The 23896-nt window shown below is 52.0% G+C and overlaps 1 protein-coding gene across 5 annotated transcripts in view; it reads right to left on the reverse strand.

The window, feature by feature from the left end:
• Nucleotides 1–23896, reverse strand: part of GNAL (G protein subunit alpha L) — a 68802-nt gene that overhangs the window by 39082 nt on the left and 5824 nt on the right. The window contains exons 1-5 of one of the 5 annotated variants that reach the window (XM_074352375.1): nt 13334–13434; nt 12541–12785; nt 12218–12290; nt 11488–11542; nt 11216–11335 (exon numbers count right to left, since the gene is read on the reverse strand). In XM_074352375.1, the coding sequence (XP_074208476.1) occupies nt 11216–11335; nt 11488–11542; nt 12218–12290; nt 12541–12682 (390 nt within the window). In that variant the 5' untranslated portion in view covers nt 12683–12785; nt 13334–13434. Of the gene's footprint in view, nt 1–11215; nt 11336–11487; nt 11543–12217; nt 12291–12540; nt 12786–13172; nt 13299–13333; nt 13435–23896 lie in introns of those variants that run through there. The other 4 variants (XM_074352376.1, XM_074352377.1, XM_074352378.1 and 1 more) reach the window with 4 other exon arrangements.

The following is a 23896-nucleotide window of genomic DNA, read 5'->3' on the forward strand; positions in this document are numbered from 1 at the left end:
CTAAGCATGGGATCGACAGAAAGTGTGAATCACAGCGATTCCAGCCTCGGAGAAACTAACAAAGTTCCAACACCCTGTCTTCAGGCGCCACTGTGCTCCCTGCCCCCTGCCCCCGGCTTTAAATAGGAGTGGCTGAGTAATGCCTCGCGCTCGTCCCGCCTGTCCGCACTCGAGTTCTCTGTACACGCGAGTTACTCATCTCCGCCCACTTCTCTGGCTCCCTCGTGCACGGACACCCGGGCCGCTCAGCGAGCTGCTTTAAGGCTCAGGACTCAGGCACTGGCTCCCCCCGAGCCCCCCTCCCCCGCCACTGAGCCGAAAAAGAATCTTTTCCCCCATGTCTCCTATTCAGTCACAGTACAGTCTTCTTAAACACACAGTCTAGAGCCAGCTTCTTGGCCCAGAAGGAAAACGCTCATTTGTATGTTTTCAGGGAATTACTAAATGCTCTAAAAAGCGCATTCATGGAAGAAAATGAAAAGATGAAGTGACGCGCTCTGCCTCTGCTCACGCCGTGCACACCGTGCGGCCTTTCTGGGAGGAGGCGGCCAGAAAATACGTGTAAAACACACCGCTTTCAGTCACGACGGGCGTCTCCGGGGAGGCGTGGCAGGCGAACCCTCGCAGGCACACCCGCTGTGCACAGAGGGCGGGGACGTCAGTGATGCCACCTACAGATGTGGGACGGGGCCACGGGGTGGACTCAGCCCCAGTGTCGTGCCAGCGACACGACACGGGAGACGGAGGAGGGCTCCTGCCAAGCGGTGGACACCTCACCCACTGGCCCGGAGGCAGGACAGGGTGGCAGAGAAGGTTCTAGAAGAACAAGAGGTTCTCATCAGCACTGGGAGGGCAGACGAGCGTGCCTGGCCCCTGAGAGCGGGAGCATGGCTCCGGGCCCCCTCCTCAGTGGATGGACGTCCCCTCCACTGCAACCCAGGCTCAGAGGGCCGCCTAGAAGCCAGGGACCAGTGAGGGCTCAGAGAGGCACGGCGAATACCCACAAAGAGCCCCTCCCACCTGGCCTGCACCCGTCACCGTCACTAACGCTCAGGCTGCGGAAGCAGAAACCATTATTTCCTCTGTCTCCACCCTCCGGTCCAGCCCCAGCCGGCTGAAGCGGCACCCACTAGTGACAGGTGGCTTTTGAGCACCTGGCGTGGGGCTTCCTCACCTTGAGATATGCTGGCGTGTAAAATGCACAACGGATTTTGAAGACTGATTAAGAAAAAAGATTATCAGACAGCTCAGTGACATCTAGAAATCACGTGTTGAAATAATACAATGGGCAAATTGTGATGAATAAAATATATCATTAAGTTTAACTTAATAATTAAGCTTACTTTTGAAATCATCATAATCCCTGTCCATCTGGCAGGAGCCAGAAACCTAGGTTTTCCTCAAAAGACGGAGGAAAGAAGACTGGGCACTGTGATGATTCTGTTGTGCGCAACTTAGAATTTCCTGTCCACGTGACTCACCAAATACAAATTTCAGTCCCTTTAATTGTACATATATAATATACACATCACAAAAGACAAGGTTTATCTTCAAAGAACTCAGTAGCCTGCTCCTTACGTAAAATGATGTTTTTTAAGAATTATGCGATTCGCCAAGTAAATGTCTACAACGAACGGCTCTTTCCTTTATGTGAAGCGATATGATGTTTCCTTTCCCACAAAACGCTGTATTTCCTTCATTCTGGACGTAGTACTGTTTTAACAATAGACCTGGGGGAGGGGGAGGGGGTGTATGGGAGGGGAGCGCTGCCCCACGAAATGTGCGTGTCTCCTGCAGGGCACATGGCAGGTTCAGAAGAGCCACACTTCTCAAAGGTGAAGGGCAACGAGGTGCTCTCGGTCCTGGGGGGGGGCGTCCTGGCCTGGGCGACGCGGGAGCCTTCCGAGTGGCTCAGAGCGGCGGCTCGGGGGTCGGGTGTGTCTGAGCCCAGCTTTGTGGGAGGTTAGGGAAGGCTTTATTTGCAGTGACTGTGGATGTGGCATGCCAGAAAGGTGCCTGTGAGAATAAACGTTTTAGGGAAAAATAAAACTTACTTTCCCTCCAGGGAAGTTTTAATCTGGAAGAGCCATAAAAAGCACTGACGGGTTTCAGGCGTTCATCGGCGGATACCGGAAAGTTCACTTGTAGACTACCAGCCCTGTGACCCCAGGCTCCGGGCCTAAACAAAAGACTCTTGGGGGGAGGGCGCCTGTCGTCAGCCACCCACACCTGCAGGTGACTGAGGCCTTCCCGGAGAGGGAGGGGGCTGGCAGCAAAGCGCACGTCAAATTGTGTTTCCTGCTAAGTTTTCTTGTAATTCAAGTCCCTTTCTGATTCTAGTATCTGAACTTGGCCAACAGAAACGGCAGGAATAATTCATGGCCAGTCTGTTCCTTAAATGACCAAGCTTTCTCATGGGATCTAATTCATTCCCCCAGAACCACCCTACAAAGCATGAAGCTCTGTCCCCATTTTACAGATGGGAAAACTCAAAGGCAAGCTGGCTAAGAGAGTGTGTGTGGCCAAGCGTGGATTCCAGTCCTTAAATCTTGGGCTCGTTCTGCTGCACCCACTTCACTGGAGTGACTGTGGAAACGGTTTGGAGGCCGGCCCCGACCTGCAAGTTGCAGCTGTAATATTTTATTGTAAAGAGGCAAAGAGGTTCCCATAGGCATTTAAACATCTAAAGATTCAGAGTTAGCACCGCTTAAATTTGACAGAAACACATCCCTTTTCAAGTAAAAGGGACAGAACATAAATCTTTAGATGTTTTCTCTGGAAGATGGGCTTACGAAATAGGATGCAAACACGTGCCCAGTCCACAAAGGCAGACTCCTGGACAGCGGAGTGCGTCCTGCCTGGGCACCAGTCCTCCGCGTCAGGTCCCAGACAGTAAGTGCAGGTAACAGAACATGAAAAGAAGTCAAAAAAATGAAAAAGAGAATATCATCAGGAGATACTTTCACGCTACATCCCAGAAATGTCCACCTGAGACGCGGAGGAAGAGGAAGGACATAGACCTCAGCTGGGGAGAGGCGCTAACGGGGCTGGTGACCCCGCTCCTGCGGGCTGTTCCGCACAGCGGACTGTCAGGGACGTCTCTCACGGGCTCGTGGAAACAGCATCCCTGGTTGATATTTTCCATCTGGATTCCTGTTAACCACCGCACAGTGGAATGTTTACAGCATGATGCAAGGAACTGAACAGAGCCGCGAGAGTTTTCAGGTGAAAAAGGCTGACTTGCAGCAAAGGTTTGGTGGATCAACTGTCCTTTGAGGCAGGGCTGTGTCTCAGGCACTGTGACATTCCAGCTGCCAGACCACCCTGGACTTCACCCAGGAGGTGCTCAGGAAACTCGACCTGCATGAGTGAATGATTCCAAGAATTCCCAGACTTTCATGTTCATCCACTTGCATTTCTGCTCCTAAAAGGATGGAGTGGCTCCCAGGTCTGACTGTTCACAGAGCAGCTGGAGGCGGACTGCAGTGGCCTGAGACGACACCCTGTGGTTTCGGGCAATTCCCCCTTTTCAGGCCGCTCCGTGGGGCTGAACCCTGCCACACAGCCTGGCCAGCCGTAGCCCCCTGCAGCTGGAACCAGGCTGACCCGGTGCGTGGGTTGGACCGGTGATTCCTGAGACCAGGAAGGCCATGTGGCAGACCCTGAAGTCAGACTACCCGGGCTCCAGCCCTGAGCGCCTGCTCCCAGCTCCTACCTCCGACCCTGGGCGGGTCTGTCACCCGCTCTGAGCTCCTGTCCCCTCACATGTGCAGTGAGGACAGTGGACAGCGCTGGACTTGACTCAGGACGGGGCTTGGCCTGAGCGCTGTCAGAGCAGGAGGCGTTATAGTCATTGGGATCAAACCAACTGACCAACATCACCAAAATAAGATGAAAAGTAGGAATAGAAAAAATTTCCTACAGGCTCTTATGTATTTTAAAATCCCAATTTTGGTTTCCTTTATATGTTTCTCTGCACTATATAATCTATTCCAGATCAAAATCTTTCCTGCAAAAAATATATATAAAATGGAATCACTCTGCTGTACACTTGAAACTAACACAATATTGTAAATATGTTAATAAAAAAGAGTAATCCATAAAAAACCTTTTCCTGCAGAATACAGGATTTTTGACCCTTTCCATGCAAAGCAAGCCTTGAAAAGCTTCAGAAGAGAGAGGGTCCCCTGCAGACACCACGCTGGACCCTTTATTCAGAGCCAGGCTTGTTCCCAGGCCTCTCCAACAAGTGTCATCAAACCGCAGCCGGCCTGCAGCCCGGGCATCTGACGGCGGAGGGTTGGGCCCCATCCCTTCTCTCTGCCTGCCCACCCGCCCTTGCCCTCTGCCGCGGGCCCTGCTGGTCTCAGGAATTCAGCAAGGGTACCAAGAGCTCTCTGCCTCCCTCAGGAGAGCGGGAGGGTCCCACCTCTCCCTCCGCAAGCCTCGAGGCGCTCAGCACGTATTTGATGGCAAACCTCCTACAGGAAGATTCCGCAGCTTCAGCACGTGCTAACATCTCAAAAGGCAAGCTTTACAAACGTCATGTTACGGGGCACCTAGGGTGGCAGCAACACTGGCTGGATGTTTCCAGGGTCCAGGCAGAGCACCAAGCCCTCAGATGTATTACTGCGTTTAATTCTCATCACAGCCTCACACGACAGGCGCTATCATTACTGCCCCCATTTCATAGATGAGGAAACTGAGCCCAGAGGTGTTCCTGAACTCACCCAAGGCTGTACAGATAGCAGGAAGCGGAGAGGAGGTGGGGACCACAAAGCCTGCATCCTTAGCCATCGCACTGAGGAAGCCTTAGCCACTGAAACGACCAGATCAGCTGTTTTTATGTCATTACAGAAGCAGAGCTATTGCTGCTACACTCTTGGTGCCATTCTGCTTCTTATCTTTTCAGAAACGAGCCTCAGGAAAGGAGGCCAGTTTATTTCAGAAACAGGTTCCCCGGAGAGCCAGCCCGTTCCTCTCCCACCTCCTCACATACTGAGACTCTCTGGGGCGACTGCACACACAATCCTTCACACAGGCTGCTGGACCCTGCAGCTGGGGCGGCCGCAGGGCAGCCAACGTGTCACGTGCTCAGCCACCAAACACGTGGTGCTTTGGCCAAACAGGCACTGAAGAAGCAGGAATCGGACTCCCCAGGCGGGGACCGGGACGCAGTGCCTGGCTTTGGGGGATCTGCCACCTCTCGTGTCTCGGTCGGGAGGCTCCCCGGACAGACGGCAGGTTGCCAGGTTTCCGCGCAAACATCTGAGAGACTCAGGGTGTGAGGGGGTGGAAGCTGCCAGAGGGAAGGGCGGAGCCTGGGGACCAAGCAGGAAAGAGCAGCCGTCCTGGGGACACAGGCGGGGCCGGGGCGTCTTGTCTCAGCGCCAGCAGGCTCCATACGGTTCACTTTAATGCTGACTTTTATTTGACAGACGAGTTTACTTGGCAATTCAGGCCAGATGTTTTCTCCATAAATAAGATGAAGTGTGACTGCATTTCTAGTTGGCTATTTGCTATGACAGAAAAATACGTTTAAAAGATTGCTCTCTGAGGACCCTAAGTCAGTTTTCTGCCACCTTGGCTCTCTCTGCGGACAAGACCTGGGTGCCTGGGGGCAGGAGAGAGACAGGGACCTTTCACTCTTTTCCATCTTTTGGATTTGGTGCCATACACAAATACTTCCTCTTCAAACAAATACAAACACAGCTTAAAAAGTGCAATGGCTTTATGACGCACAGAGCTGATTTAAGTCAGTCTGTACGCCCTTATATGGGACAGGATAAAAAAAGCGTGGGATTATTTTAGAAGGTGAAGAAAGAACCCATGTACTCATGGAGGGTTCATGTGATCAAAAATTACAGAGCCAGTGTTTCAAAGGCATCTTTGCATTTTTCTGCCTCTGAAAGCCCCGTGTACCTGCGTCGTATACCACGTGTGTTGACTCACTCAAGCCTCCATCTGACAAAAGAATATCAACTCATTCTCCTCCCTCCTCCATTTCCCAAGAGACAGGTGAACAGTTAAAAGTGTGTTCCCTCGGAGTAACATAAAACTGCAGGGGTAAGGACCCCATGCCCCATTCCTAAGGTTTTTTTTCTTTTTTTTTAAATTGAAGTACAGTCAGGTACAGTGTGTCAATGTCTGGTGTGCAGCACAGTGTCCCAGTCATGCATGTACACACATATATGCATTTTCATATTCTTTTTCATTAAAGGTTATTACAAGATACTGCATATAGTTCCCTGTGCTGCACAGCAGAAACTTTTTAAAAAATATATTGTTATATCTAGTGGCTAATATTCGCAAATCTCAAACTCCCAAATGCATCCCTTCCCAGCCTCCTGAGGTGTTTCTGAAGTCAAATGCTTCTGAAAAGCGCAAGTGCCCTGAGAAACGAACTGGGCTTTCGTAAGCCCAGTGCTCAGCCTCCAGTATGTCCACCTTTGAGGGGCACCCTGACAATGACAGTCTCAAACTTTCAGAGCATCTGAAGTTGCAATGACATCTTATCCAACGAATTGAAAAAAAATGCTGCCTTACTTTGTGATCTTAGGATGTGTCTCCTATGAGGAAAAATACTCCAGGGAAAGTGTGTCTTAGGGCTCCAGCCCAGGTCTCCCAGCGTGCGGGTGTAGACGAGGGGTCTCTGCTCTGGGTGAGCCTCACAGGGTTCCGTTAGCAGCACAAAGGACACACTTTACATATGTAAAGTGGCAGCAGGCCTCAGCCTCTATTTACCCTTCATTACAGCCTTCAGAAAGAGCAGAAAAGTTTCCCAGCAGCTTTCCCTCATTTACTGGGGATAAAACACCCTGGTGTGCTGTATCGACAGTGTGGACGGAAAGAACCAGGTGTTTACACAGACTCGACAGACATTCCCAAAACACACGTGAATTACAAGGGGAAGGGTACCTTCAGTGGGGGGTACAAGGCAGACCCCGCTTTCACTCCTTCCCTCCGTGACCAGAGTTAACACCCCCTGACCACCAGGAAGGCAGCAGACCCTGGACTGGATTCCTGACCAGATTTATCAACAGCATGATCATTATTATCATAATTTCACTGTGATTATTGAGACAATTGGTGAAATTTGAATAGATGTTGTATTAACGCTAAGTCCCCTAATTTCGGTAACCGTGCTCTGGTTACACAAGCGGACGGCTGTGTTCGTAGGAAACACACGCGTAAATACACACAGGGGGCGCCAGGGCCACAACCAGCCCAGAGCAGCGCGTGTCCGTGGAGATGGATGTCAGCTCCTGACGGACCTGGGGAAGGGGCTGGACTTCTCGGCACCACTTTTGCCTTTGGCGGGTAAGTTTAAAACTGTTTCATGATAAACAGTCATTAAGAAGATGGCATTTTAAAAAAGTCTCTTCAGCAAGGTCCCAGTGTGGTCAGTGATCTACCTGGAAAGTTCTCCTAAAGGGACAGCCGCGCCTTTACCAGCACACGGGCTGTGGGGACAGAGCCCTGGGTCCCCTTCCCCCACCCCGGCAGGCCAGTTCCTTTCAGAGAAAACGGCATTTCCTGACCCTCAGACCTGGGCTGGGGGGCGCCCACCCCTGCGGGCGGCACACAGGCTCCCCAGCTGCCTGGCGCTCAGGGCGTCAGTGGTCTGTCCACCCATCCCCCGCTCCCTGCCTCTGCAGGTCCTGGAAGGTGCCCCCTGGGCTCTGTGCCCCCTTCTGCCCTTAACCTGACACCCAAGGACGTCTCGGCTCAGCCTGTGGCAGGTTGGGTGGGGTCCCCAGGTGCTCCCAACAGCCCCCTGTGAACACCTCTAAGTGGCTTCGACTCTGCGTCTACGCTCCCTTGGATGACACGCTCTTTGCGGAGGGCAGTGCCCACTCCCCCTGGTGCCACAGACCTTTGCTACATTTGCAGAGTCGGAGCCAGAGAAGCCAAAGGAGATAAGGGAGACCCCTCTCCCGCATCCCTTGCCTCCCTGGGCGGTGCCTTCACACTCTATTTTGGCAGGAAAAGCCTAGGGTGGGGGGGCATCACCAGCCACCAAAAACCACTGCACAGTCCCCTCTGCTCCAGAAACCTCTCACTGGACAGACACAGTCAGCTGGGTGCATGGCCGGGAAACCTGCAAACCCCAGGTCGGCCTCCATGTCGGCAGCCTGGTGGCTGCGGACCTGGTCAGGGCGGCCAGGACCCGGGGAGGGTGTGCTGGGCAAGGCCCCACCACGTCCACGGCAGTGACCTGTCTATTAATGACGCCTGAGAATACCGAAGATGATGCTTTTCTCTTTGATCCGGATAGAAAATCCCTGAGGACAGCAGATGGCGGCGAGCACACAGACGCAGACCCCACTCTCATACCTGCCAACGACCCCCGTGAGGATGCACACGAAGCCTCACCCACGCCCACCCCCGTCATTGCTGACGGTGCCCAGTGGGGCCGCGGGCTTGCTGAGGGCAGAGCGCAGGTGCTGGGGGCCCGTGTGGAGGCTGCAGCCTGGGGCTCCTGCCTGGTTTACACTGTGGGCTTCAGAGGATTTCTGGGTGGTGTGGGTGGGGGCGAGAGGGTTCAGCTGGTTAAAAAAATCACAAGGAAAACCTCCAACCTGGATGGTGCGACCTTGAGGCCGGCACACACTCCCGGGTGCCGCAGGCAGGCAGGAGCAGCCGCGAGCCCCCTGGGGCCGCACGGCTCAGCCCACACCCTCCTAAGAGCAGCGCCAGGAAGCCCTGCCCCATAAAAATCTTGCAAATCATGTTTTAGAAAGCGCTAATACAGCGTGCACCTATTAAGAAAGAAAAAACCAAGCAAACAAATTAAGACCCTAATTCACCCGTGATTTTGTCTGGCGTCATGCTAAGAGTCTTTGGGAGGTGGGGGAACCACAATATTTGCCCACTGTGTAAATGATCACGTGGCATGCGTTCTATCACAGTCATCAGCAAGGGCTGTGTCTTCCATCGCCCCCTGCGCAGGGAGAGGGACACCCAGACGTGGCCCAGGTGGCACCCAGTCCAGAGCCCAGGCGGGAGAGAAAGCTGCAAATGGTACCGATCAGGCCCAAGAGGCCCGTGAGCTCTGGCCCCTGTGTTCGCCCTGAACCGCCCCCGCACCCTTCGCTGGGTGGGCCACACTAGCCTCACTCTCCTTCCTGTTCCAATGCAACTTTCGTACAATTCAACTTAAACTCAAGTGTAAGGTAACTGGAAGTGAGACGTTCTCAGAGGAAATTTTACGGTACCTCTAAAACACAGTATTCATTACAGCAATCTCATGCAGAATCTCAAATTCTTAATAATAAAGAAGGATCTTAAACATTCTTCTCACTTTTTTTTTTCTTAAAGAACTCAGAAATTAATTTTTAATGATAGGATATATTTGGTTTAAAAAATTGTTCTATATCTACAGGAAGATAAACTTAAGACCCTCAAGGAATTGGATTGTGACACAGAAAGGCTTTCTCAAGGATTTAATCCCAAAAAAGTACTAATTTCATAACTTTGTTATGTGTACTATTAAATACTTAAATTAGCTATGCTTTCATGATTTTTACAACAGCAGACATTTTCTTTAAACAAAAGTTAACTGTCTCAAGTGCACCACGTGTAATTAGTACACAAGTCAGAGGTTTGTCTTAACATCGCTCTTCCGAGGATCAAAATGCAAATTCCAGAATTACTCAGTCTGACACCATGAGTGCTGCATGTTTCAGAGCACTGTGGGATAACTGGTGCTGAAAGCTGTGTGCACGTCAAAGTAAAGCACAGAATTTTCATAAGGAAAGTTACACACTTAGAAATTAATTTCCTCATTTAAGTTTAGGCTCAGTTATAAACACAATCTCATCTGAAACACAGATGGCAACAGAATGCCGGCTTAAAAACTACCAAAAAAGATGACCTCTGGAAGAGCCTAAGTGCATTTGCACCTGCGGGCGCCCAGTTCTCTTCTGCTCTGTTGACAGTTAATTACAGCTCCTGACAGTCGCCTTCAGCCTCAGCATATCCATATGAAAACACATGCCGTCCATGGAAATGGTTTCTTGAATTTTATCTTTTTTATTGAAACTATTCATGATCTAGCTCAAAAAACACATGTGCACCTGCTTTGGATTCCCTAGTGATTACGCGGGAGTCACTGTTTCTGCATTTCAGACTGAATCTGGGCTCACTTATCAGGTATGAGTTCATCAGAAAGAGGAGAGAGAAGCTGCGTGACCGATGGACACGTCTGGATCCTAATTTCTCGTCAGATGCTAAGACTAACTTTTTTTCTTCATCAGAACCACAGAGGAGATGTCTTATGACAACTTTTAGGCAAACGTGTGGAACAACATTGAGAACTCAAAAAAAAAATGTCTCTTAAGTGTGTCAACCTGAAACCACATGAGAACAACCTGATTTCAGCTAGGACCTTGCAGTCTGGGGTGACTTTTCCAGGGTGTGAACTGTCACAGAGGTCCGGGAGGACACGGAGCTCCAGCTGGCTGAGGCCCTGGCTTTGGCTCCCCCGTGCCATCATCTCCTTACGCCTTCCAGCCATCCAGCTGAAGACATGCTCTCCTTTGAAACATGCTTAATCAAATCACCCCATAACAGTGTTTTAAAGAAACGTGTACCCACCAAACAAGAGAAAACTAACTTTCCTAAAACCCTTTTGCATAAGCAATACTGCCACCCGAGTGGTGAGGGACCAAGTCCTAAATCCTGCAGAAGTGAAGCAAGCCACGTCTTCCCAGGAGACAGTGAACGTTCAGGAGTGACCACGCAGTATCTGCAACTGGCACGCTATGCTCCTTGGAGCTGAAGGACGCACATCTTAAGAGTAAACTGGATTCCGATCTTTCTATTGATCACAAAGAGGCAGTCACGTACCATAAAGCACTTCTCTCTGCTAATGGAATTTCTACTCTTCTGCCATCTGGCTACCTGCTTAATTGTTAACTTAGAAATACACGTAGGGAAAAGTACTGTCAATAATTCTTAGAAGTATGCGGCCTTCCTGATTTCCACCCTTACCTATACATTCATGACAGCGCTTCTTATAACCTATGGTCTCTAATATTTTAAAGACATGTTAATATTCTGGTATGGAGGAAAGCACCTCTCTTAAGCGGACAGCTGCATTTTGAAGAAGGTCAGTAATGAAATAATATGAACGTTGGTTCTCAGGAAGCCACCTCGTTAAAAATCGTCTCATCTTGCTCCAGTTACAATATCTCAGTAAGGATGTACTTACCTGGGAATATTCAAAGTCAGTGATGGGGGCTATGCTCTTGATATAGTCTGACCGAAACTGGTTTTCTGGGTTGGCCAGCGGGACCGGCGGAATTATAGTGCTCATTGCTGAAACAATTGTCTGCAGTGGAAAGAAGGAAAAATACACACGGGTAAAGAAAACGGTTCGGCTCCAGGTCTGATAATCTAAAGTATAACTTCCATCTATGCAGTTTTAGGGAGCAGAGGACGCACCCTTTGTACTTAACAGACATTAAAAAAAAAAATTCTTACCACAATAGCGTCCTTCACGTTCTTCCGGATGTCCAGGATTTTCTGTTTCTTTTCCCTGCAGTAAAAGAGAATGGTTTCAAATTTACCTTCGGCACTGCCTTCAATTGGTGAGACTTCAAATTTCCAGCTGCAGTGGGGCTAGAATGGTCCTACTCGAGGTCAACACCAGGCCCCGGACCACAGTGCAGACTTTTTATTTGGGAGAGGAAAATATCCCTCTTTTCTGGTCTGGACTCTGAACAAACTTGAATGCACACATCACAATCTCTGGCTCTAAATAGCCACACTTGTTACACACATTCTGGCAAAATCGTTCTGAGTAGTGTGTGTGAGAACTACACAGCTACATTTGTAGATATATTTTGTCTGAATCTATCCATGTGTCTATAGTTATAAACTGAAATAGACGCGGACAAGGGATGTAGAGAAAAGCATACATTGGCACACTGGATAAATGTGCTCAGAGCAATACCGGCAAAGCAGGTCAATACCTCAGAATACCTAATGAGTCGTATTTTGTTAAGTTATTCTATTTTGCTCTAGGCACCACCAGAGGAAGGGTTTGCCTAAATACCCCCAATTCAGCAACACACCACTATGCTTTCCTCCCTCAAAGGCAGACTCCAAGATCCAAGCAACTGTTTAGAGAAAGCACTGTGGGAAGGCCGGCAGAGAAGCGGCCAAGTCTGCGTGCGGTTTGGAAGCAAAGCCGAAATCGGTCGTTCCTTACTCGGGATTAAATCCGTTCACGTGCAGGATCCTCATCTGTTTGACGATCGTGCTTTTCCCAGACTCACCAGCGCCTGCAAACAAACAGAGAGAATGCTGTGATCCGCGGCCCGAGACCGTTGCCATCTCTCACGCCAACCCAGACTGAGCAGGTGTCCTGCCCTGCGCGCAGGTGCGCGCAGGTGCGCGCCGGCTGTCGGCGGGGGCGTCGGCCCTGGTTGCCCGCCGGGGTGCGCGTCCCCGGCCCTGCCCGCCCGGCCCTCTCCGCGCTCCGGGCCGGGCGCTCCGCTGGGGCCGGGCGCCGCCGCGCGCCCCGCGCCTTACCCAGCAGCAGCAGGCGGTGAGTCGCTTTGTAAGCCAGGCGCTCCTTCTGCAGCTGCTTCTCGATCTTCTTGTTGGCCTCGCGTCGTTCCTTTTCATCGACGCCCTGGTCTTCCGAGGTCTTGCTGTTGCCCAGACACCCCATGCCTGACCGCAGCGTGGACGCCGAGGCACAGTTAGGAATTTGCACAAGAGAGCGGGGAGTCGCAGGCGTGTGTGGATCCTACGACGGCCTCTCTTCCTCGCTGCTGAAAGAGACGTCCTGGTCTCTCGGTGTTTCCGATCAGAACAGGCGTTTCTCCCCCCGCCCCCCGCCCGCCGCGAGCTCCCAACTCCAAAGGACGGAAGGAAGACACGCGGAGCCGAAGCCTTTTTAAAAAGAATAGTTTAGAATGATCTGCTGGACAAACCGCACAGTCTGCGGAGACGGGGCCACGAGCGCTGGGTCTGCCGGAGCGAGCCCAGTGGCGCTGGCCCGCCCCGCTCCCCGCGCGCCCCGCTCCCCGTGCCTGAGTGCGCGGCCCGGGAGAGCCCAGGGGGACCCCAAGCAGGCACGCTCGGCCCGGGGCGGCCCCGCCGGTGGCGGTCGAGCGCGGCGCGGAGGGACCGAACGCATCAGATCCCCGCCGGGTTACCTCGGGCACCTGCCGGCCACCCGCGCGCCCTCCCGGTTCCGCGCGGCCCGGAAGGGGAGCGGGCTTGGGGCGGCCTGGCCGCGGGTCTCGGGGTCTTGGAGGGGCGCTGACGCTGCGAGAGGGGTGGCGGCCGCCCTCGAAGGGCTCCGGCGGAGGCTCACCCGCGTGCGGTCCGGACGCGGCGCGCGGCTCCCTCGCAGCCCGAGCGGGACTGGGTCTGGGCGTGCGCTCCCGCGGCCCCGCCCCGCCTCCGGCTCCGGGCGGGCGAGGCCTCGCGCAGGATCATGCATATTCTATCAGGGGGAGGGTCTGTGCCGGGCTTGGGCACCCCGCCTTCCCGTTCCTGTTCTAGACGGTTCCAGCGCCCCCACGCCGCCTCCCGCAGCCTCTTGCCGTGCCTCCCGCCCCCGGCTCTCCTCTGCCGCGCTCCGAGCAGCTTCGCTACTTTTCTGGAAGATGCTGTGGCCTTGAGCCTGGCACCGCAGCGGGAACCAAGGAGGGCGGCTGCCCGGTTCCCACTTGTTGCGCCGGCGCTCCGCCTTCCCGCTGCCCGACGCGGGAGGAGGCCAGCAGGCGGGCCTGGGGGTCGTCTCCGGGTGCGTTGCTAGTGCAAGTATCGGGTCTTCAGGCTGGGGGGCTCTGGCACCTTGAGCCGGGTCTTCGCGTGGCTTCGCTCAGCTCTGCCGTCCAGTCCCCACGTCCCTCCAGCCCCACGATGTCCCCTTGCTTTCAGTGCGGCCTGGCTTCTTTCATGGACAGCGGGCTTCGCTGGCGGTCTCCGCGCTCCGCCGCCCTGGGACCCATGGGCCTCACCTGGGTCCCCTCTCCCTTCCCCTCCAGCTTCTTGGTACAAAACACGTTCAACCCTGTCCCCTTTAACACCGACGGCCCCTCCTGCCCACCGGCTCCAAGTGCAAACCGGGATCTGCCTTCGCCTGTCCGTCCTCACCTCCTGTTCACACTCCAGCCCCTGGCACCGGGCCCAGTCTCGTCACTAAAAATACTCTGACCGGGGTTAGCGACCTCCAGGGGTCGAACTTCCGTGACCTGTGGCCTTTACCTTTGACTCAGTGGAGCTGGCTCTGACCCTCCCGGAGACCCCAGGTCCTCTGACTTTGACCACAAGGCCCTCTGAATTTCCTGCTCACCCTTCACCCAGAGGAGGGGCCTCAGACGCAGCACAGCTTTTGTCCGCTTAGGCTCCCCCAGGGAGCTGACTGCACCTTCACCCGCAGCACACCCAGCTGACTAGTCCGACCGCAGCAGGCCTCCAGGCCGGCCCACCCGACTGTCCATCGCTGTCCCCAGGCACACCTCCCAGGATCTCCAGCTCAACCGGCCAAGTCCTGAGCTCAGCCCCATGCCCCCACCCCCCACCCCCCACTCCAACCTGCTCCTTTCTCTGGGAATAAGGCCCCTGGTTTTCCAAACCAGAACGTGGGGTGCATGCCTGACTCCTTTCCTTCTCGCAGACCCAGACAGTTGCCCTGTTCCTTTGGGTCTGTTTTCTGAACATCGTTCCTGTTCTTTCCTCCCCATCTGCCATTTCACAGTCACTCACCCAACTTGGATGTGGGCAGTGGCCTCCTGCTCACTTATTCTCGTGCACCTGCACTGGTGCCACACTGACCACACAAATCTGGCCACGTCACTGCCTCCACCACCTCCAAGCCCCAGCTGCCGTCCATGAGTCAGTGGAAGCTCCGCAGCTTCAGACCTTGTGTCTTTCCTCTTCCCAGGGCTCCCCCAGCCCCCTTCTGACCACCTGCACTCCCTGAACACCCGAGTCCATTGCTTGGGTGCCCAGTTGACTCTGTCTGGGAGACGTGCGGCCCCTTCTCCACTTGGCCAACTCCCCATTGCCCTTCCAGCCTCGAAGCTGCCTCCACAGGGTCAGGCCCCCTTCTCTGTGCTCCCTTGTCTCACCAGCACCTTACGTTGTAATGGTTTGTTTACTGCTCTTTCAAAACGCCACGGGACTCCGGGTTCGGTGAGGGCCAGGGCTGAGTCCCCACCGCACCTGTGCCTAGTTCAGTGCCTGGCCCAGGGGAGATGCCCCGTGAATCTTTAAGGCGTGGATGAATGAGTTCACTAAAGCCAGATCTGACTCCTCCTGCAGTGCCAGTTCTCATGAAAGGAATTTCACCATCAGATTTTAAATTCATAAACTACTTGTCCAGTTTAGTACTATATCAAAATAAGAATACTCTTTAAAGGAAACCCATAACCTTAAAAATATAGCAAAACGTTTTCACTTGTTCAAATTTAGGAGCTAGGGTTAAAACAACTTTTTATATGTGGAATTTTATAGAGGTTAGATAAACAGATATGACAGAAATGCCTTAATATACATGGGAAGTTAATATATCAATAACATAGTAATAATCCTTTGGGTTTGCACTCTAAAATCGTTTCTACGAGTTATTCAGTGATTGTTGGCACTGGACTAAATCCTTTCCATGGAACAATTTATTAGTATTTGCAATAACCCTAAAAGGAATGGTTGTGACCATTATTCTGTAGAACATTCGAGGGTAAGAGGTGTGTCTGGCAGCCTCGCTGCAGTGCCTGCACTACACGTCTTGCAGTGTGTTCCCCAGAACACTGCTAACCAGTCTAAAATGTAAAGGCAACACGTTCACACACGATGCAACACTTCTGATGAGAAATGCAAAGCCCATCTTTACAAAGTCTGTTATCAGGTAGGAGTTCAAGGCACTTAAAAAAAAAAACAAAACACCTAGTCACCTGGCCTCTTCCTTGGACCGGGGAAACGGATTCTCATTCGAGTTTTGAACCCTGGGATCAGAATCCAGAGCCCCCGCTGGTTCACCTGGGGCGCGGGAGCGGCGCTGCTGGGGAGCTCAGGGAGCAGCCTGGAGCCGGCAGGCATCGGTCGCTAGGCAACGGCAGCGCAGCATCAGCACCCGCGCCCAGCAGCGCACGCCCACCTGCGGAGATGAAGGCCGCTGTGCTGCGCGGCGCCGGCATGGGGGGCGGCCTGGTGGGGAGATGCTGTGCGGGGGAGGCCCTGGGCGGCCGGGAGGAGTGGGAACTCGCGGAGCTTGGGGCCAAAGGGCAAAGGTAAAACAAAAGTGATATGTTTTCCTGCCTCTTGTTGACGTTAGGACAGGGTATCTCGGAAGTCTTACTGCATTTGAGAGTTTCGTTACTTAAACTCCTCCATATTTAGTTTTGTGAATTCTGGGCGATTTTGAAATTTATTTTTGTTTTGGTCGCTCTGACTGACCTTGGCAAATGTCGAAAAGATGGCACCCGTTCCCTGGTTAGCTGCACACACGTCCCCGACAGCAACGAGAGCAAAATTTGCCTCCCATCCTAAGGAGGCTCCACACAGAAATCTGAGTAACAACGAGATGAAAACACCCAAAGAAACTCTTTCATGCCACAAAAGGCCTGGATCCAGGGTGTGCTGAGCTAGTCTGAAAAGTGACCAGAGTGCTGTGTAGCACAAGGGAGCCGATCGACTAAATTTAATTTAAAAAAAAAATCAGTATTTTAAAAGTTAACAGCTGGTCTATCATGTTACACTTCCGAGGTTACTAACGGTTAAAACGGCACTCTAAGACATCCGGAGCAGGTATGTGGAAAGATTTAAAAGAGGAGAAACGAAGTGTGGGCGAGGGAACAGGCACCGAGGGTGCCGGACCCTGGAAGCCGCAGCGCGTTTTGCAGACAAGCCGCGGGGCACGTGCCACGTTCGCCTTTGTGCCCCTCAACACCTGGCAGCTGTTGTCCCTCTGTCCTTTCTCAGTGTCTTGGAAATAGTCCGTGTGGGTTATTTTCATTCTCAGCAGCGGAGCTCGCTCCCCGGTCTCATCACAGCGCACTTAAAAAAAATCTCGCGGTCTAAACAGCAAGGACTGCGGTGCAGCACAGGAACGCGACTCAGTGTCTTGTAATGAGTCGCAATGGAAAAGAATGTATGTACACATGTATGCATATATGTACATGTATAACTGAATCGCTTCGCTGTACACCTGAAACGAACATTGTAAACCAACTACACTTCCATTAAAATAAAAAAAAATTCTTGGGGCCAGTTGCTTACATTATTTATCAGAGAAGGAGGGAAACATTTTCAGCGTTTCCTTTCTGCACACCTTCATCGTGACCGTGGTGGGAGAGAGCGAGCCTTCTCTCAGGTGGCTGCAGGGTACTTGTTTTGACGCTTAGGAGTCAGCTGACTTCAATTACTTGTTTACAAACATGCAGTTACAGTTTCTTACCAGCAGGCGGCAACGTGGAGCCGGGACAAAAGGAGGCTCCAAGGACGCTGGAAACCAGGCGTTTTCATCGTTTATTCACCGTAAAGCATTTTTTGAATCCTACACACACATATCCTTGAGATTACAAGGATGAATTTGACCTTGCCCCGGATCTCCAGCAGTTTAGTCTCTGGTAAGAGGGGCCGACACGCAACCAAGCCCTCGGGGTTCTGTGGAGATCATCGTAGAAGCACAGGGGGCATGTGGGGCCAACTATAAAAGTGAAGGGAAATGTCCCTTCCTTTCCTGGAGTGACGTGTGCTAACCTCTGCAAGTCACTCTTCGCCTTATTTTTACAAGATGCTGAAAGGTGCTCTCTCTCCAGAGGCTCTGACCATCACAACAGCCAGAGGTCATCCCCAGTTTGCAGATCAGACTGTGGGTCTGAAGGTCCCCCAGGAGCCCGAAAGGAGTGGAGCCCTGTCTGATCTCAAAGCCTGAGCCTTTCCAGAAGGAACTCGAAGGCCTTGCCAGGTGGAAGAAACCGCACCATTCTCTCCTCCAAAAGGAATGATGATCAAACAAGCCCACCTCCGTTCTAACTCCGGCAGATTAATCTGCATATAATGACTGATGAATTAATTAACTCTTTGCTCAGTTGCCTTAGCAACTGGTTTCTTTTAGAATTTGGCTGAGTTACAGAGCCTAAAGCAACAGTATTCCTTGTGATAGGATGTCAGCTTGTGTATGAAATTAAACAGAACATGAACTCCTCTGATCACAGGTGGGAACTGTGTTCCTTTCTCTGCAAAGTTGGAATGGCTCTTCCTGAAGCTGGCAGGCTGTTGAACAGGATGGCAGCCCAGTGTCTGTATTTGCCATTTGTGGTTTGTTTATTTTGTCTTTAAATAGGAACCATTTGATGAACTTAAACTACAGGTAAATTAAAGACTGACATTCAAAAGGGAGACTCTGAGTGCAGACAAACCCCAAACCACTGAGTGTATGAGTGACAGGACAGAGCGGATGGAGAGATGTATCGAGGGGTTGCTGAGAACCAGGATTTTCAGGAGGGAGGTGATGTACAAATACGAATGGGGAAAGGCAAGAAGCCTGTGGGGTGGACGGGGGGGTTGCAGCAATCGGAATTCCTATAGTATGTACCTACGTGTTTGTGATTATGTGCACCTGTGTGTGTGTGCGCACAGACATTCCCTCATTCTGTCTCTGAAAAGACCCAGACATGAGACACACCAGTATCAGTGAGCGCACCCAGTGGCCGGATGTGGTCCTCAGTATCACCTACCACCAAAAGGAGCCAGGGTGCCTCCGAGAAGCAGCAGATCCCAGGGTGCGGGTGGGTGTGGGGGGCACTACAAGATAAACCTGGGATGTGGTTAAGCCAGAAAGTAGAAAACCGCTTTAAAATATTGGTGGCAGGTCATGAGAACACAAAAGCCAGACTGAAGGAGCTTTCATCTGGTCAAATCTGGGATGATTTCAGCACCAAAATATTTAAGTACAGCAGTCACTTTTTTTTAAATTTTATTTTTTATTTTTAGGGGGGAGGTAATTAGGTTTGCTTGTTTTATTTATTTTTGGAGGAGGTACTGGGGATTGAACCCAGCACCTTGTGTATGCTCAGCATGCACTCTACTACTTGAGCTATACCCTCCCCGCCCCAGCAGTGACTTCTAAGCCACTGAAAAGTACAGGCATACCACTTGTCCAAGCCGGTAACAAGCAGGTAAGTAAGTAAAGGGGTGGGGGGAGGGACCCACCATCAGTCACCCCGAAACAAGAACCACTCTCACTCAGTTCTTCCGTCCCTTGCCTTCCTCCTTGCTGCCTACTTGGGCTGTTTACGTGGAGTTTATCGTCGGTCTCCCCAAGTCTTTATGGGCCGCACGCCTGGTGTCCCCCAAGGAGTCAGGACTCACACTCTCAGGCTGTGGGTTCTGTTAAGGATTTTTCTTTATCCCGAGGACGCGGGAAGTCAGAGTTGTCAGAAGCAGGGCAGTGCCTGGGAGTTTTACGGGGGAACTGATCACGTAGGCGTCAGGAAGCCTGTGTCTGCTCCAGGACAGAGGTGATGGTCACAGCAGTGCAGGGTGGACAGGTGCCCAACCTGTCCCGGGATGCACAGAATCACCCGAGCACACAAGTCCTCCTGGGCTTGGAGGTTCTCTAACACAAACACTTACTCCTAGAAGAGAAAAAAGGGACCACACAGAGGAGGGGCCGCTTTCACTGCCACTGGAGAATGCTGCCGCGTGCAGATGTGTGCAGGTAAGGGCCTCGCCAGCGGGGCGCCCCTCCGGGCCCACCTCCGCCACCGGCCGGGCACCTGTCACTTTCACCTCTCGCCCAGCACCACCATTCACACCTGGAGCGCGGTACAAGCTGGTTTCCCGACTCAACCCCCGGGTGGTCGGTGGGGACCGAGTGTCCGGGCACAGCGCCGCCCGTCAACTCCGAGGCAGCACCACCTGGCGGCCGCCGGAGGAACGACCGGCCGAGAGCGGCTCCCGAGCCTCCCGACGCCCTGGGTCCCGCCGGGCTGGTACCCACCCACCCGCTCCGCATCCTTCCCCGCGGCTTCTCTCTCCCTTTCTGTTCGCTATTTCTCTTACGTCAGCTAATCAGAGAACAGAAAGTGCCTACTTCAAAATTCCCAGCATCCCCTGCCCATTTCCTCCCTCCCGTCTTCCCAAGGCCCCTCCCTCTTTTCCACCCCCCGACGTCCCTGTAATTCTGTTACTGCTGATAAATCGTCGCGTTCATCATCCATCATCCGGTTCTGCTGACTCAACAGTGCCGTTGATATAAAGGTGTTTCAAGTATACCGACGTCTTAAGTTGTTTAGAAAATTACACACGTTCCCCCTAAGTTTGTAAATGTTGGTAAGATTTGTATTTACAAACTTGGAATTAAGACTCTTGACATTGCTAAACTACAAGGCAATTACGATGATAAAAACAGAGGCAAAACCAACACTGTTCATTACTGAACAGATATCCTGAAGGTTAGGACAGACTTACGTGTGGTTACGAACAGAAGCCTCTAGCATCCAGAATAGTTGAGAAATTACAACACAATAATAGAAAGACAAATAACCCAATTAAAAAAGGAGCAAAGTATCTGAATAGACCTTTCTCCGAGGAAGATACACAAGTGGCCAGTCAGCACACAGAAAGACGCTCCACAGCAGTCACCAGGGAAATGCGAGTCAAAAGCAAAGTGGATACCATTTCACACCCACTAGGGTGGCTGTGACAAAAAATAAAAGAGAGACAGTAACAAGTGTTGACGAGGATGTGGAAAAATCAGAACCCTCACATGTTGCTGGTGGAAATGAAAAACCACCCAGCTGCTTTTGGACAACAGTCCGGTGGTTCCTCAAAAAGTTAAACATTGAGTTACCATATGATCCAGCAATTCCACTACAGATGCATGCTCAAGAGAAGCGAAAACACATGTCCAGATGGTAATTTGCAAGTGAACATTCATGGCAGCATTATTCATAACAGCTAAAAGGTGAAAACATCCCAAATGTCCACCAACTAAACAAATGTAAATAAAATGTGGCCATTCCATGCAGGGAACTATTATTTGTCCTTAAAAAATGAAGTACTGACCCACATCACATGGATGAAAACACTGTGCTAAGTGGAAGGAGCCAGGCATAGAAGACTACACATGTATGACTATTTATGTGAAATGTCCAGAACAATTCCATAAAGTCAGAAAATAGATTAGTGGCTGTCAGGGGTGGGGAGGGACGCAGCGAGGAGTCACTGCTAACAGGTGGGGGGCTTCCTTTTGGAAAGACGAAAATGTTCTGGAATTAGGTAGTGGTGATGGTTCCACAATCCTGTGACTACACTAAAAACCTACCAAGTTGTACAGTTTTTTAAAAAGGCGAACTTCATGGTCCGTGAATTATATTTCATCGAAGAAATAAAGAACAGAAGGCAATCCTTCTGGGTTGGAATTTCCATGTTCTCATCTCTGTTTTGTCAGAGATAACTTCCCATTTATTTTATGGCAGACTTGGTCAAGTGTCCAGGGAGACAGGGGTGAATCAGTGTGGACATGACCCTCGTAGGATGTAGTCTGATCATGGACTTCAACTTCTGGATGTCTACAGGTAAAAAGGGATTCTAAGGTAAACACAAGGTCCTGCTGTACAGCACAGGGAACCATGTTCAATACCTTGTAATAACCTGAAATGAAAAAGGACATGAAAAGAAATATACGTATATACGTATGACTGAATCACTGTGCTGTGCACCTGAAATTAACAACATTGCAAACTGAGTACACTTCAATAAAAATAAAAAGGCATTTTAAGGGAGTTACACATAAAATGAGTGGAGACCAGGGGCAGCTGTGATGGAACAGGTGGAGGTGTCTGGTGGTGGCTCCTGGGAAAAGGAGTGTTTACAGAAAGGGTGGGGGGAACGAAAACCTGAGCCTCACTTACTTTTGTGATTTTGTGTAGCTGCTGGTCCCAGAGGAGCCCCTCAAAAGTCCCACATTCCGGCTGTCCCTTTAGGTGATACCTGGGCTTTGCCCCGTCACCGTAAGTTCCTGGGCAGAACATGCCAGTGGAGACCGCAAACAGAAACGGACGGCAGCTCGCCGATGCGGACATCCAGATTTGACCACAAGCTGTGCTCACCAGCCCCAGGGCCGGCCTCCTCTTTGTGGCCACCGGCCCAGGGGCCCAGGGAATCAGACCACTCCCTCCAGCAACGGGTCCAGCCAGCCGGACAATAACCCCTCTGACGCTTGGCCCCGCGTGTCCACGACCTGGCTGGTAATTGACGGCTTCCCTGAGTTCACCCCCGCCTCCAACTTAGGCCCAACCAGAAGAGGGCAAATGATGCACCCATACCAGCCAGACAGGACGCCCCAAACCCAGTGAGCCCGCCTGTAGCCTCCTGAAGTCAGTGGCCTCCACGCAGGGCCTTGGCCTGTTCCCTTCCGTGGTCTTTGTTGATTTCCATGCAGAGCCAGCTGAAGGCTCCCCTTTCCCCTAAAAGCTTTCCCACCAGGTCTGGGACGGTGGCCGATGCCCTGGATAGCCAGTCTCCGCCCCTCTTTGGGTGGTCCTCGGTTGCCCGCTGCGCTCGCAGAAAGAGCTGCACGTGTGCGCGCGCGGTGGACGCTCGTGGCTGATAATTGCTCCTGGTGGGCGTGAAGGACGAGGTCTTCGTGTTGCGCAGCCGCCCACGCGCAGGTCCACGGCCGCCGCAGAGACCTGGGGTACAGGCCCGGCCCCTCCTCCGAGCTCTCACCTCTCGGCCCCGCCCTGGGAGGGCGCTTCAGGGGGGATGCAGGGAAGAGGACAGGGGGCCGGAGGCTCTGACAGGCAGCTTGCGGTCGCCGTGGAAAGTCCGTCCACCTCGCGGATGCGTTCCTGGATCCCGACCAGGCGCAGCTGCGTTCGCCTCTCCCCCCCCCCAGCTCCACCTGGCACCGGGGGGCACACTTGTTACGATGGCGGAATAATCACACCATCACGCCACGTCCTGAGTTTATGCCAGGGCTCACTCTGGGTGCTGGACCATCTGCGGGGTGTGGACAAATGTGTAATGACGTGTATCCAACACAGCAGGGTCACACAGTATTTCCCCTGCCCTAAAATTCCTCTGTGCCTGGCCCCCCTCAGTGAGGGGATTTTAAAATAATTAAAAGTGGGACAACTTTCACATCACCCTAAATACGATGAGAGTTATTGTTTCAGCTGAAAGGGTCTAATTCTCTTTTTTTCCCTTCTTTTTTCAGTAAAAGAGCTTGTTTCATTTTGAAACCAAACAACCAATCAAAAAAAAAAAAACAAAAAACAAAAAAAAAAACCCTAAGTATTAATACATTTAGGCATGAGGTAAATTATTCTGGGTGCTGTGAGGCACAATTTTTTTCTTTTTTGAGTTTTGTTAAATTTAATGGAGGCACTGGGGATGGAACCCAGGACCTCGTGCACGCTAAGCATGCGCCCACCACCCTCCCCGCTCCTGGTGGTCACTTCGTGTCCTGAGCTGATCTTAGACCGTGGTCATTGGGTCTCACCATTGAAGGTGCTTATGCTTGTAAACTTCACAGCCTGAGTTAGCTAGAGAATTTGCTGAATCTTTCGGGTCTTGGCTCCACTGAAAAATCTGCTTGCCGTTGAAGAATTTCACCCTAAATTACAAACATGTCTGACAGTGTCAACAGGAAGTTACCGTGTGGAGGGCCCGAGGTTGGGTCCACACATCTGAGTGCTTAAACAGCAGACTCAGGACCAGTGCCCAACAAGCCAGTGCCTCACGAAATTGGGTAATCCCTGTCCCAGCCTCTTACCTGTCACCAGAGGCAACACCATCATAGCTGTGAAGTGCCATTCATGTCCTTCCAAACTGCTTCCACGAGATCCAGTTTGAAAGGTGTGGCCACAGCTGCTCTGTCCTGTTACAGCCCAAGTCGCCCCCAAAACAGGCCCCATGA

Source organism: Camelus bactrianus, chromosome 24, assembly GCF_048773025.1.
Source record: "Camelus bactrianus isolate YW-2024 breed Bactrian camel chromosome 24, ASM4877302v1, whole genome shotgun sequence".
NCBI classification, from domain to species: domain Eukaryota; kingdom Metazoa; phylum Chordata; class Mammalia; order Artiodactyla; family Camelidae; genus Camelus; species Camelus bactrianus.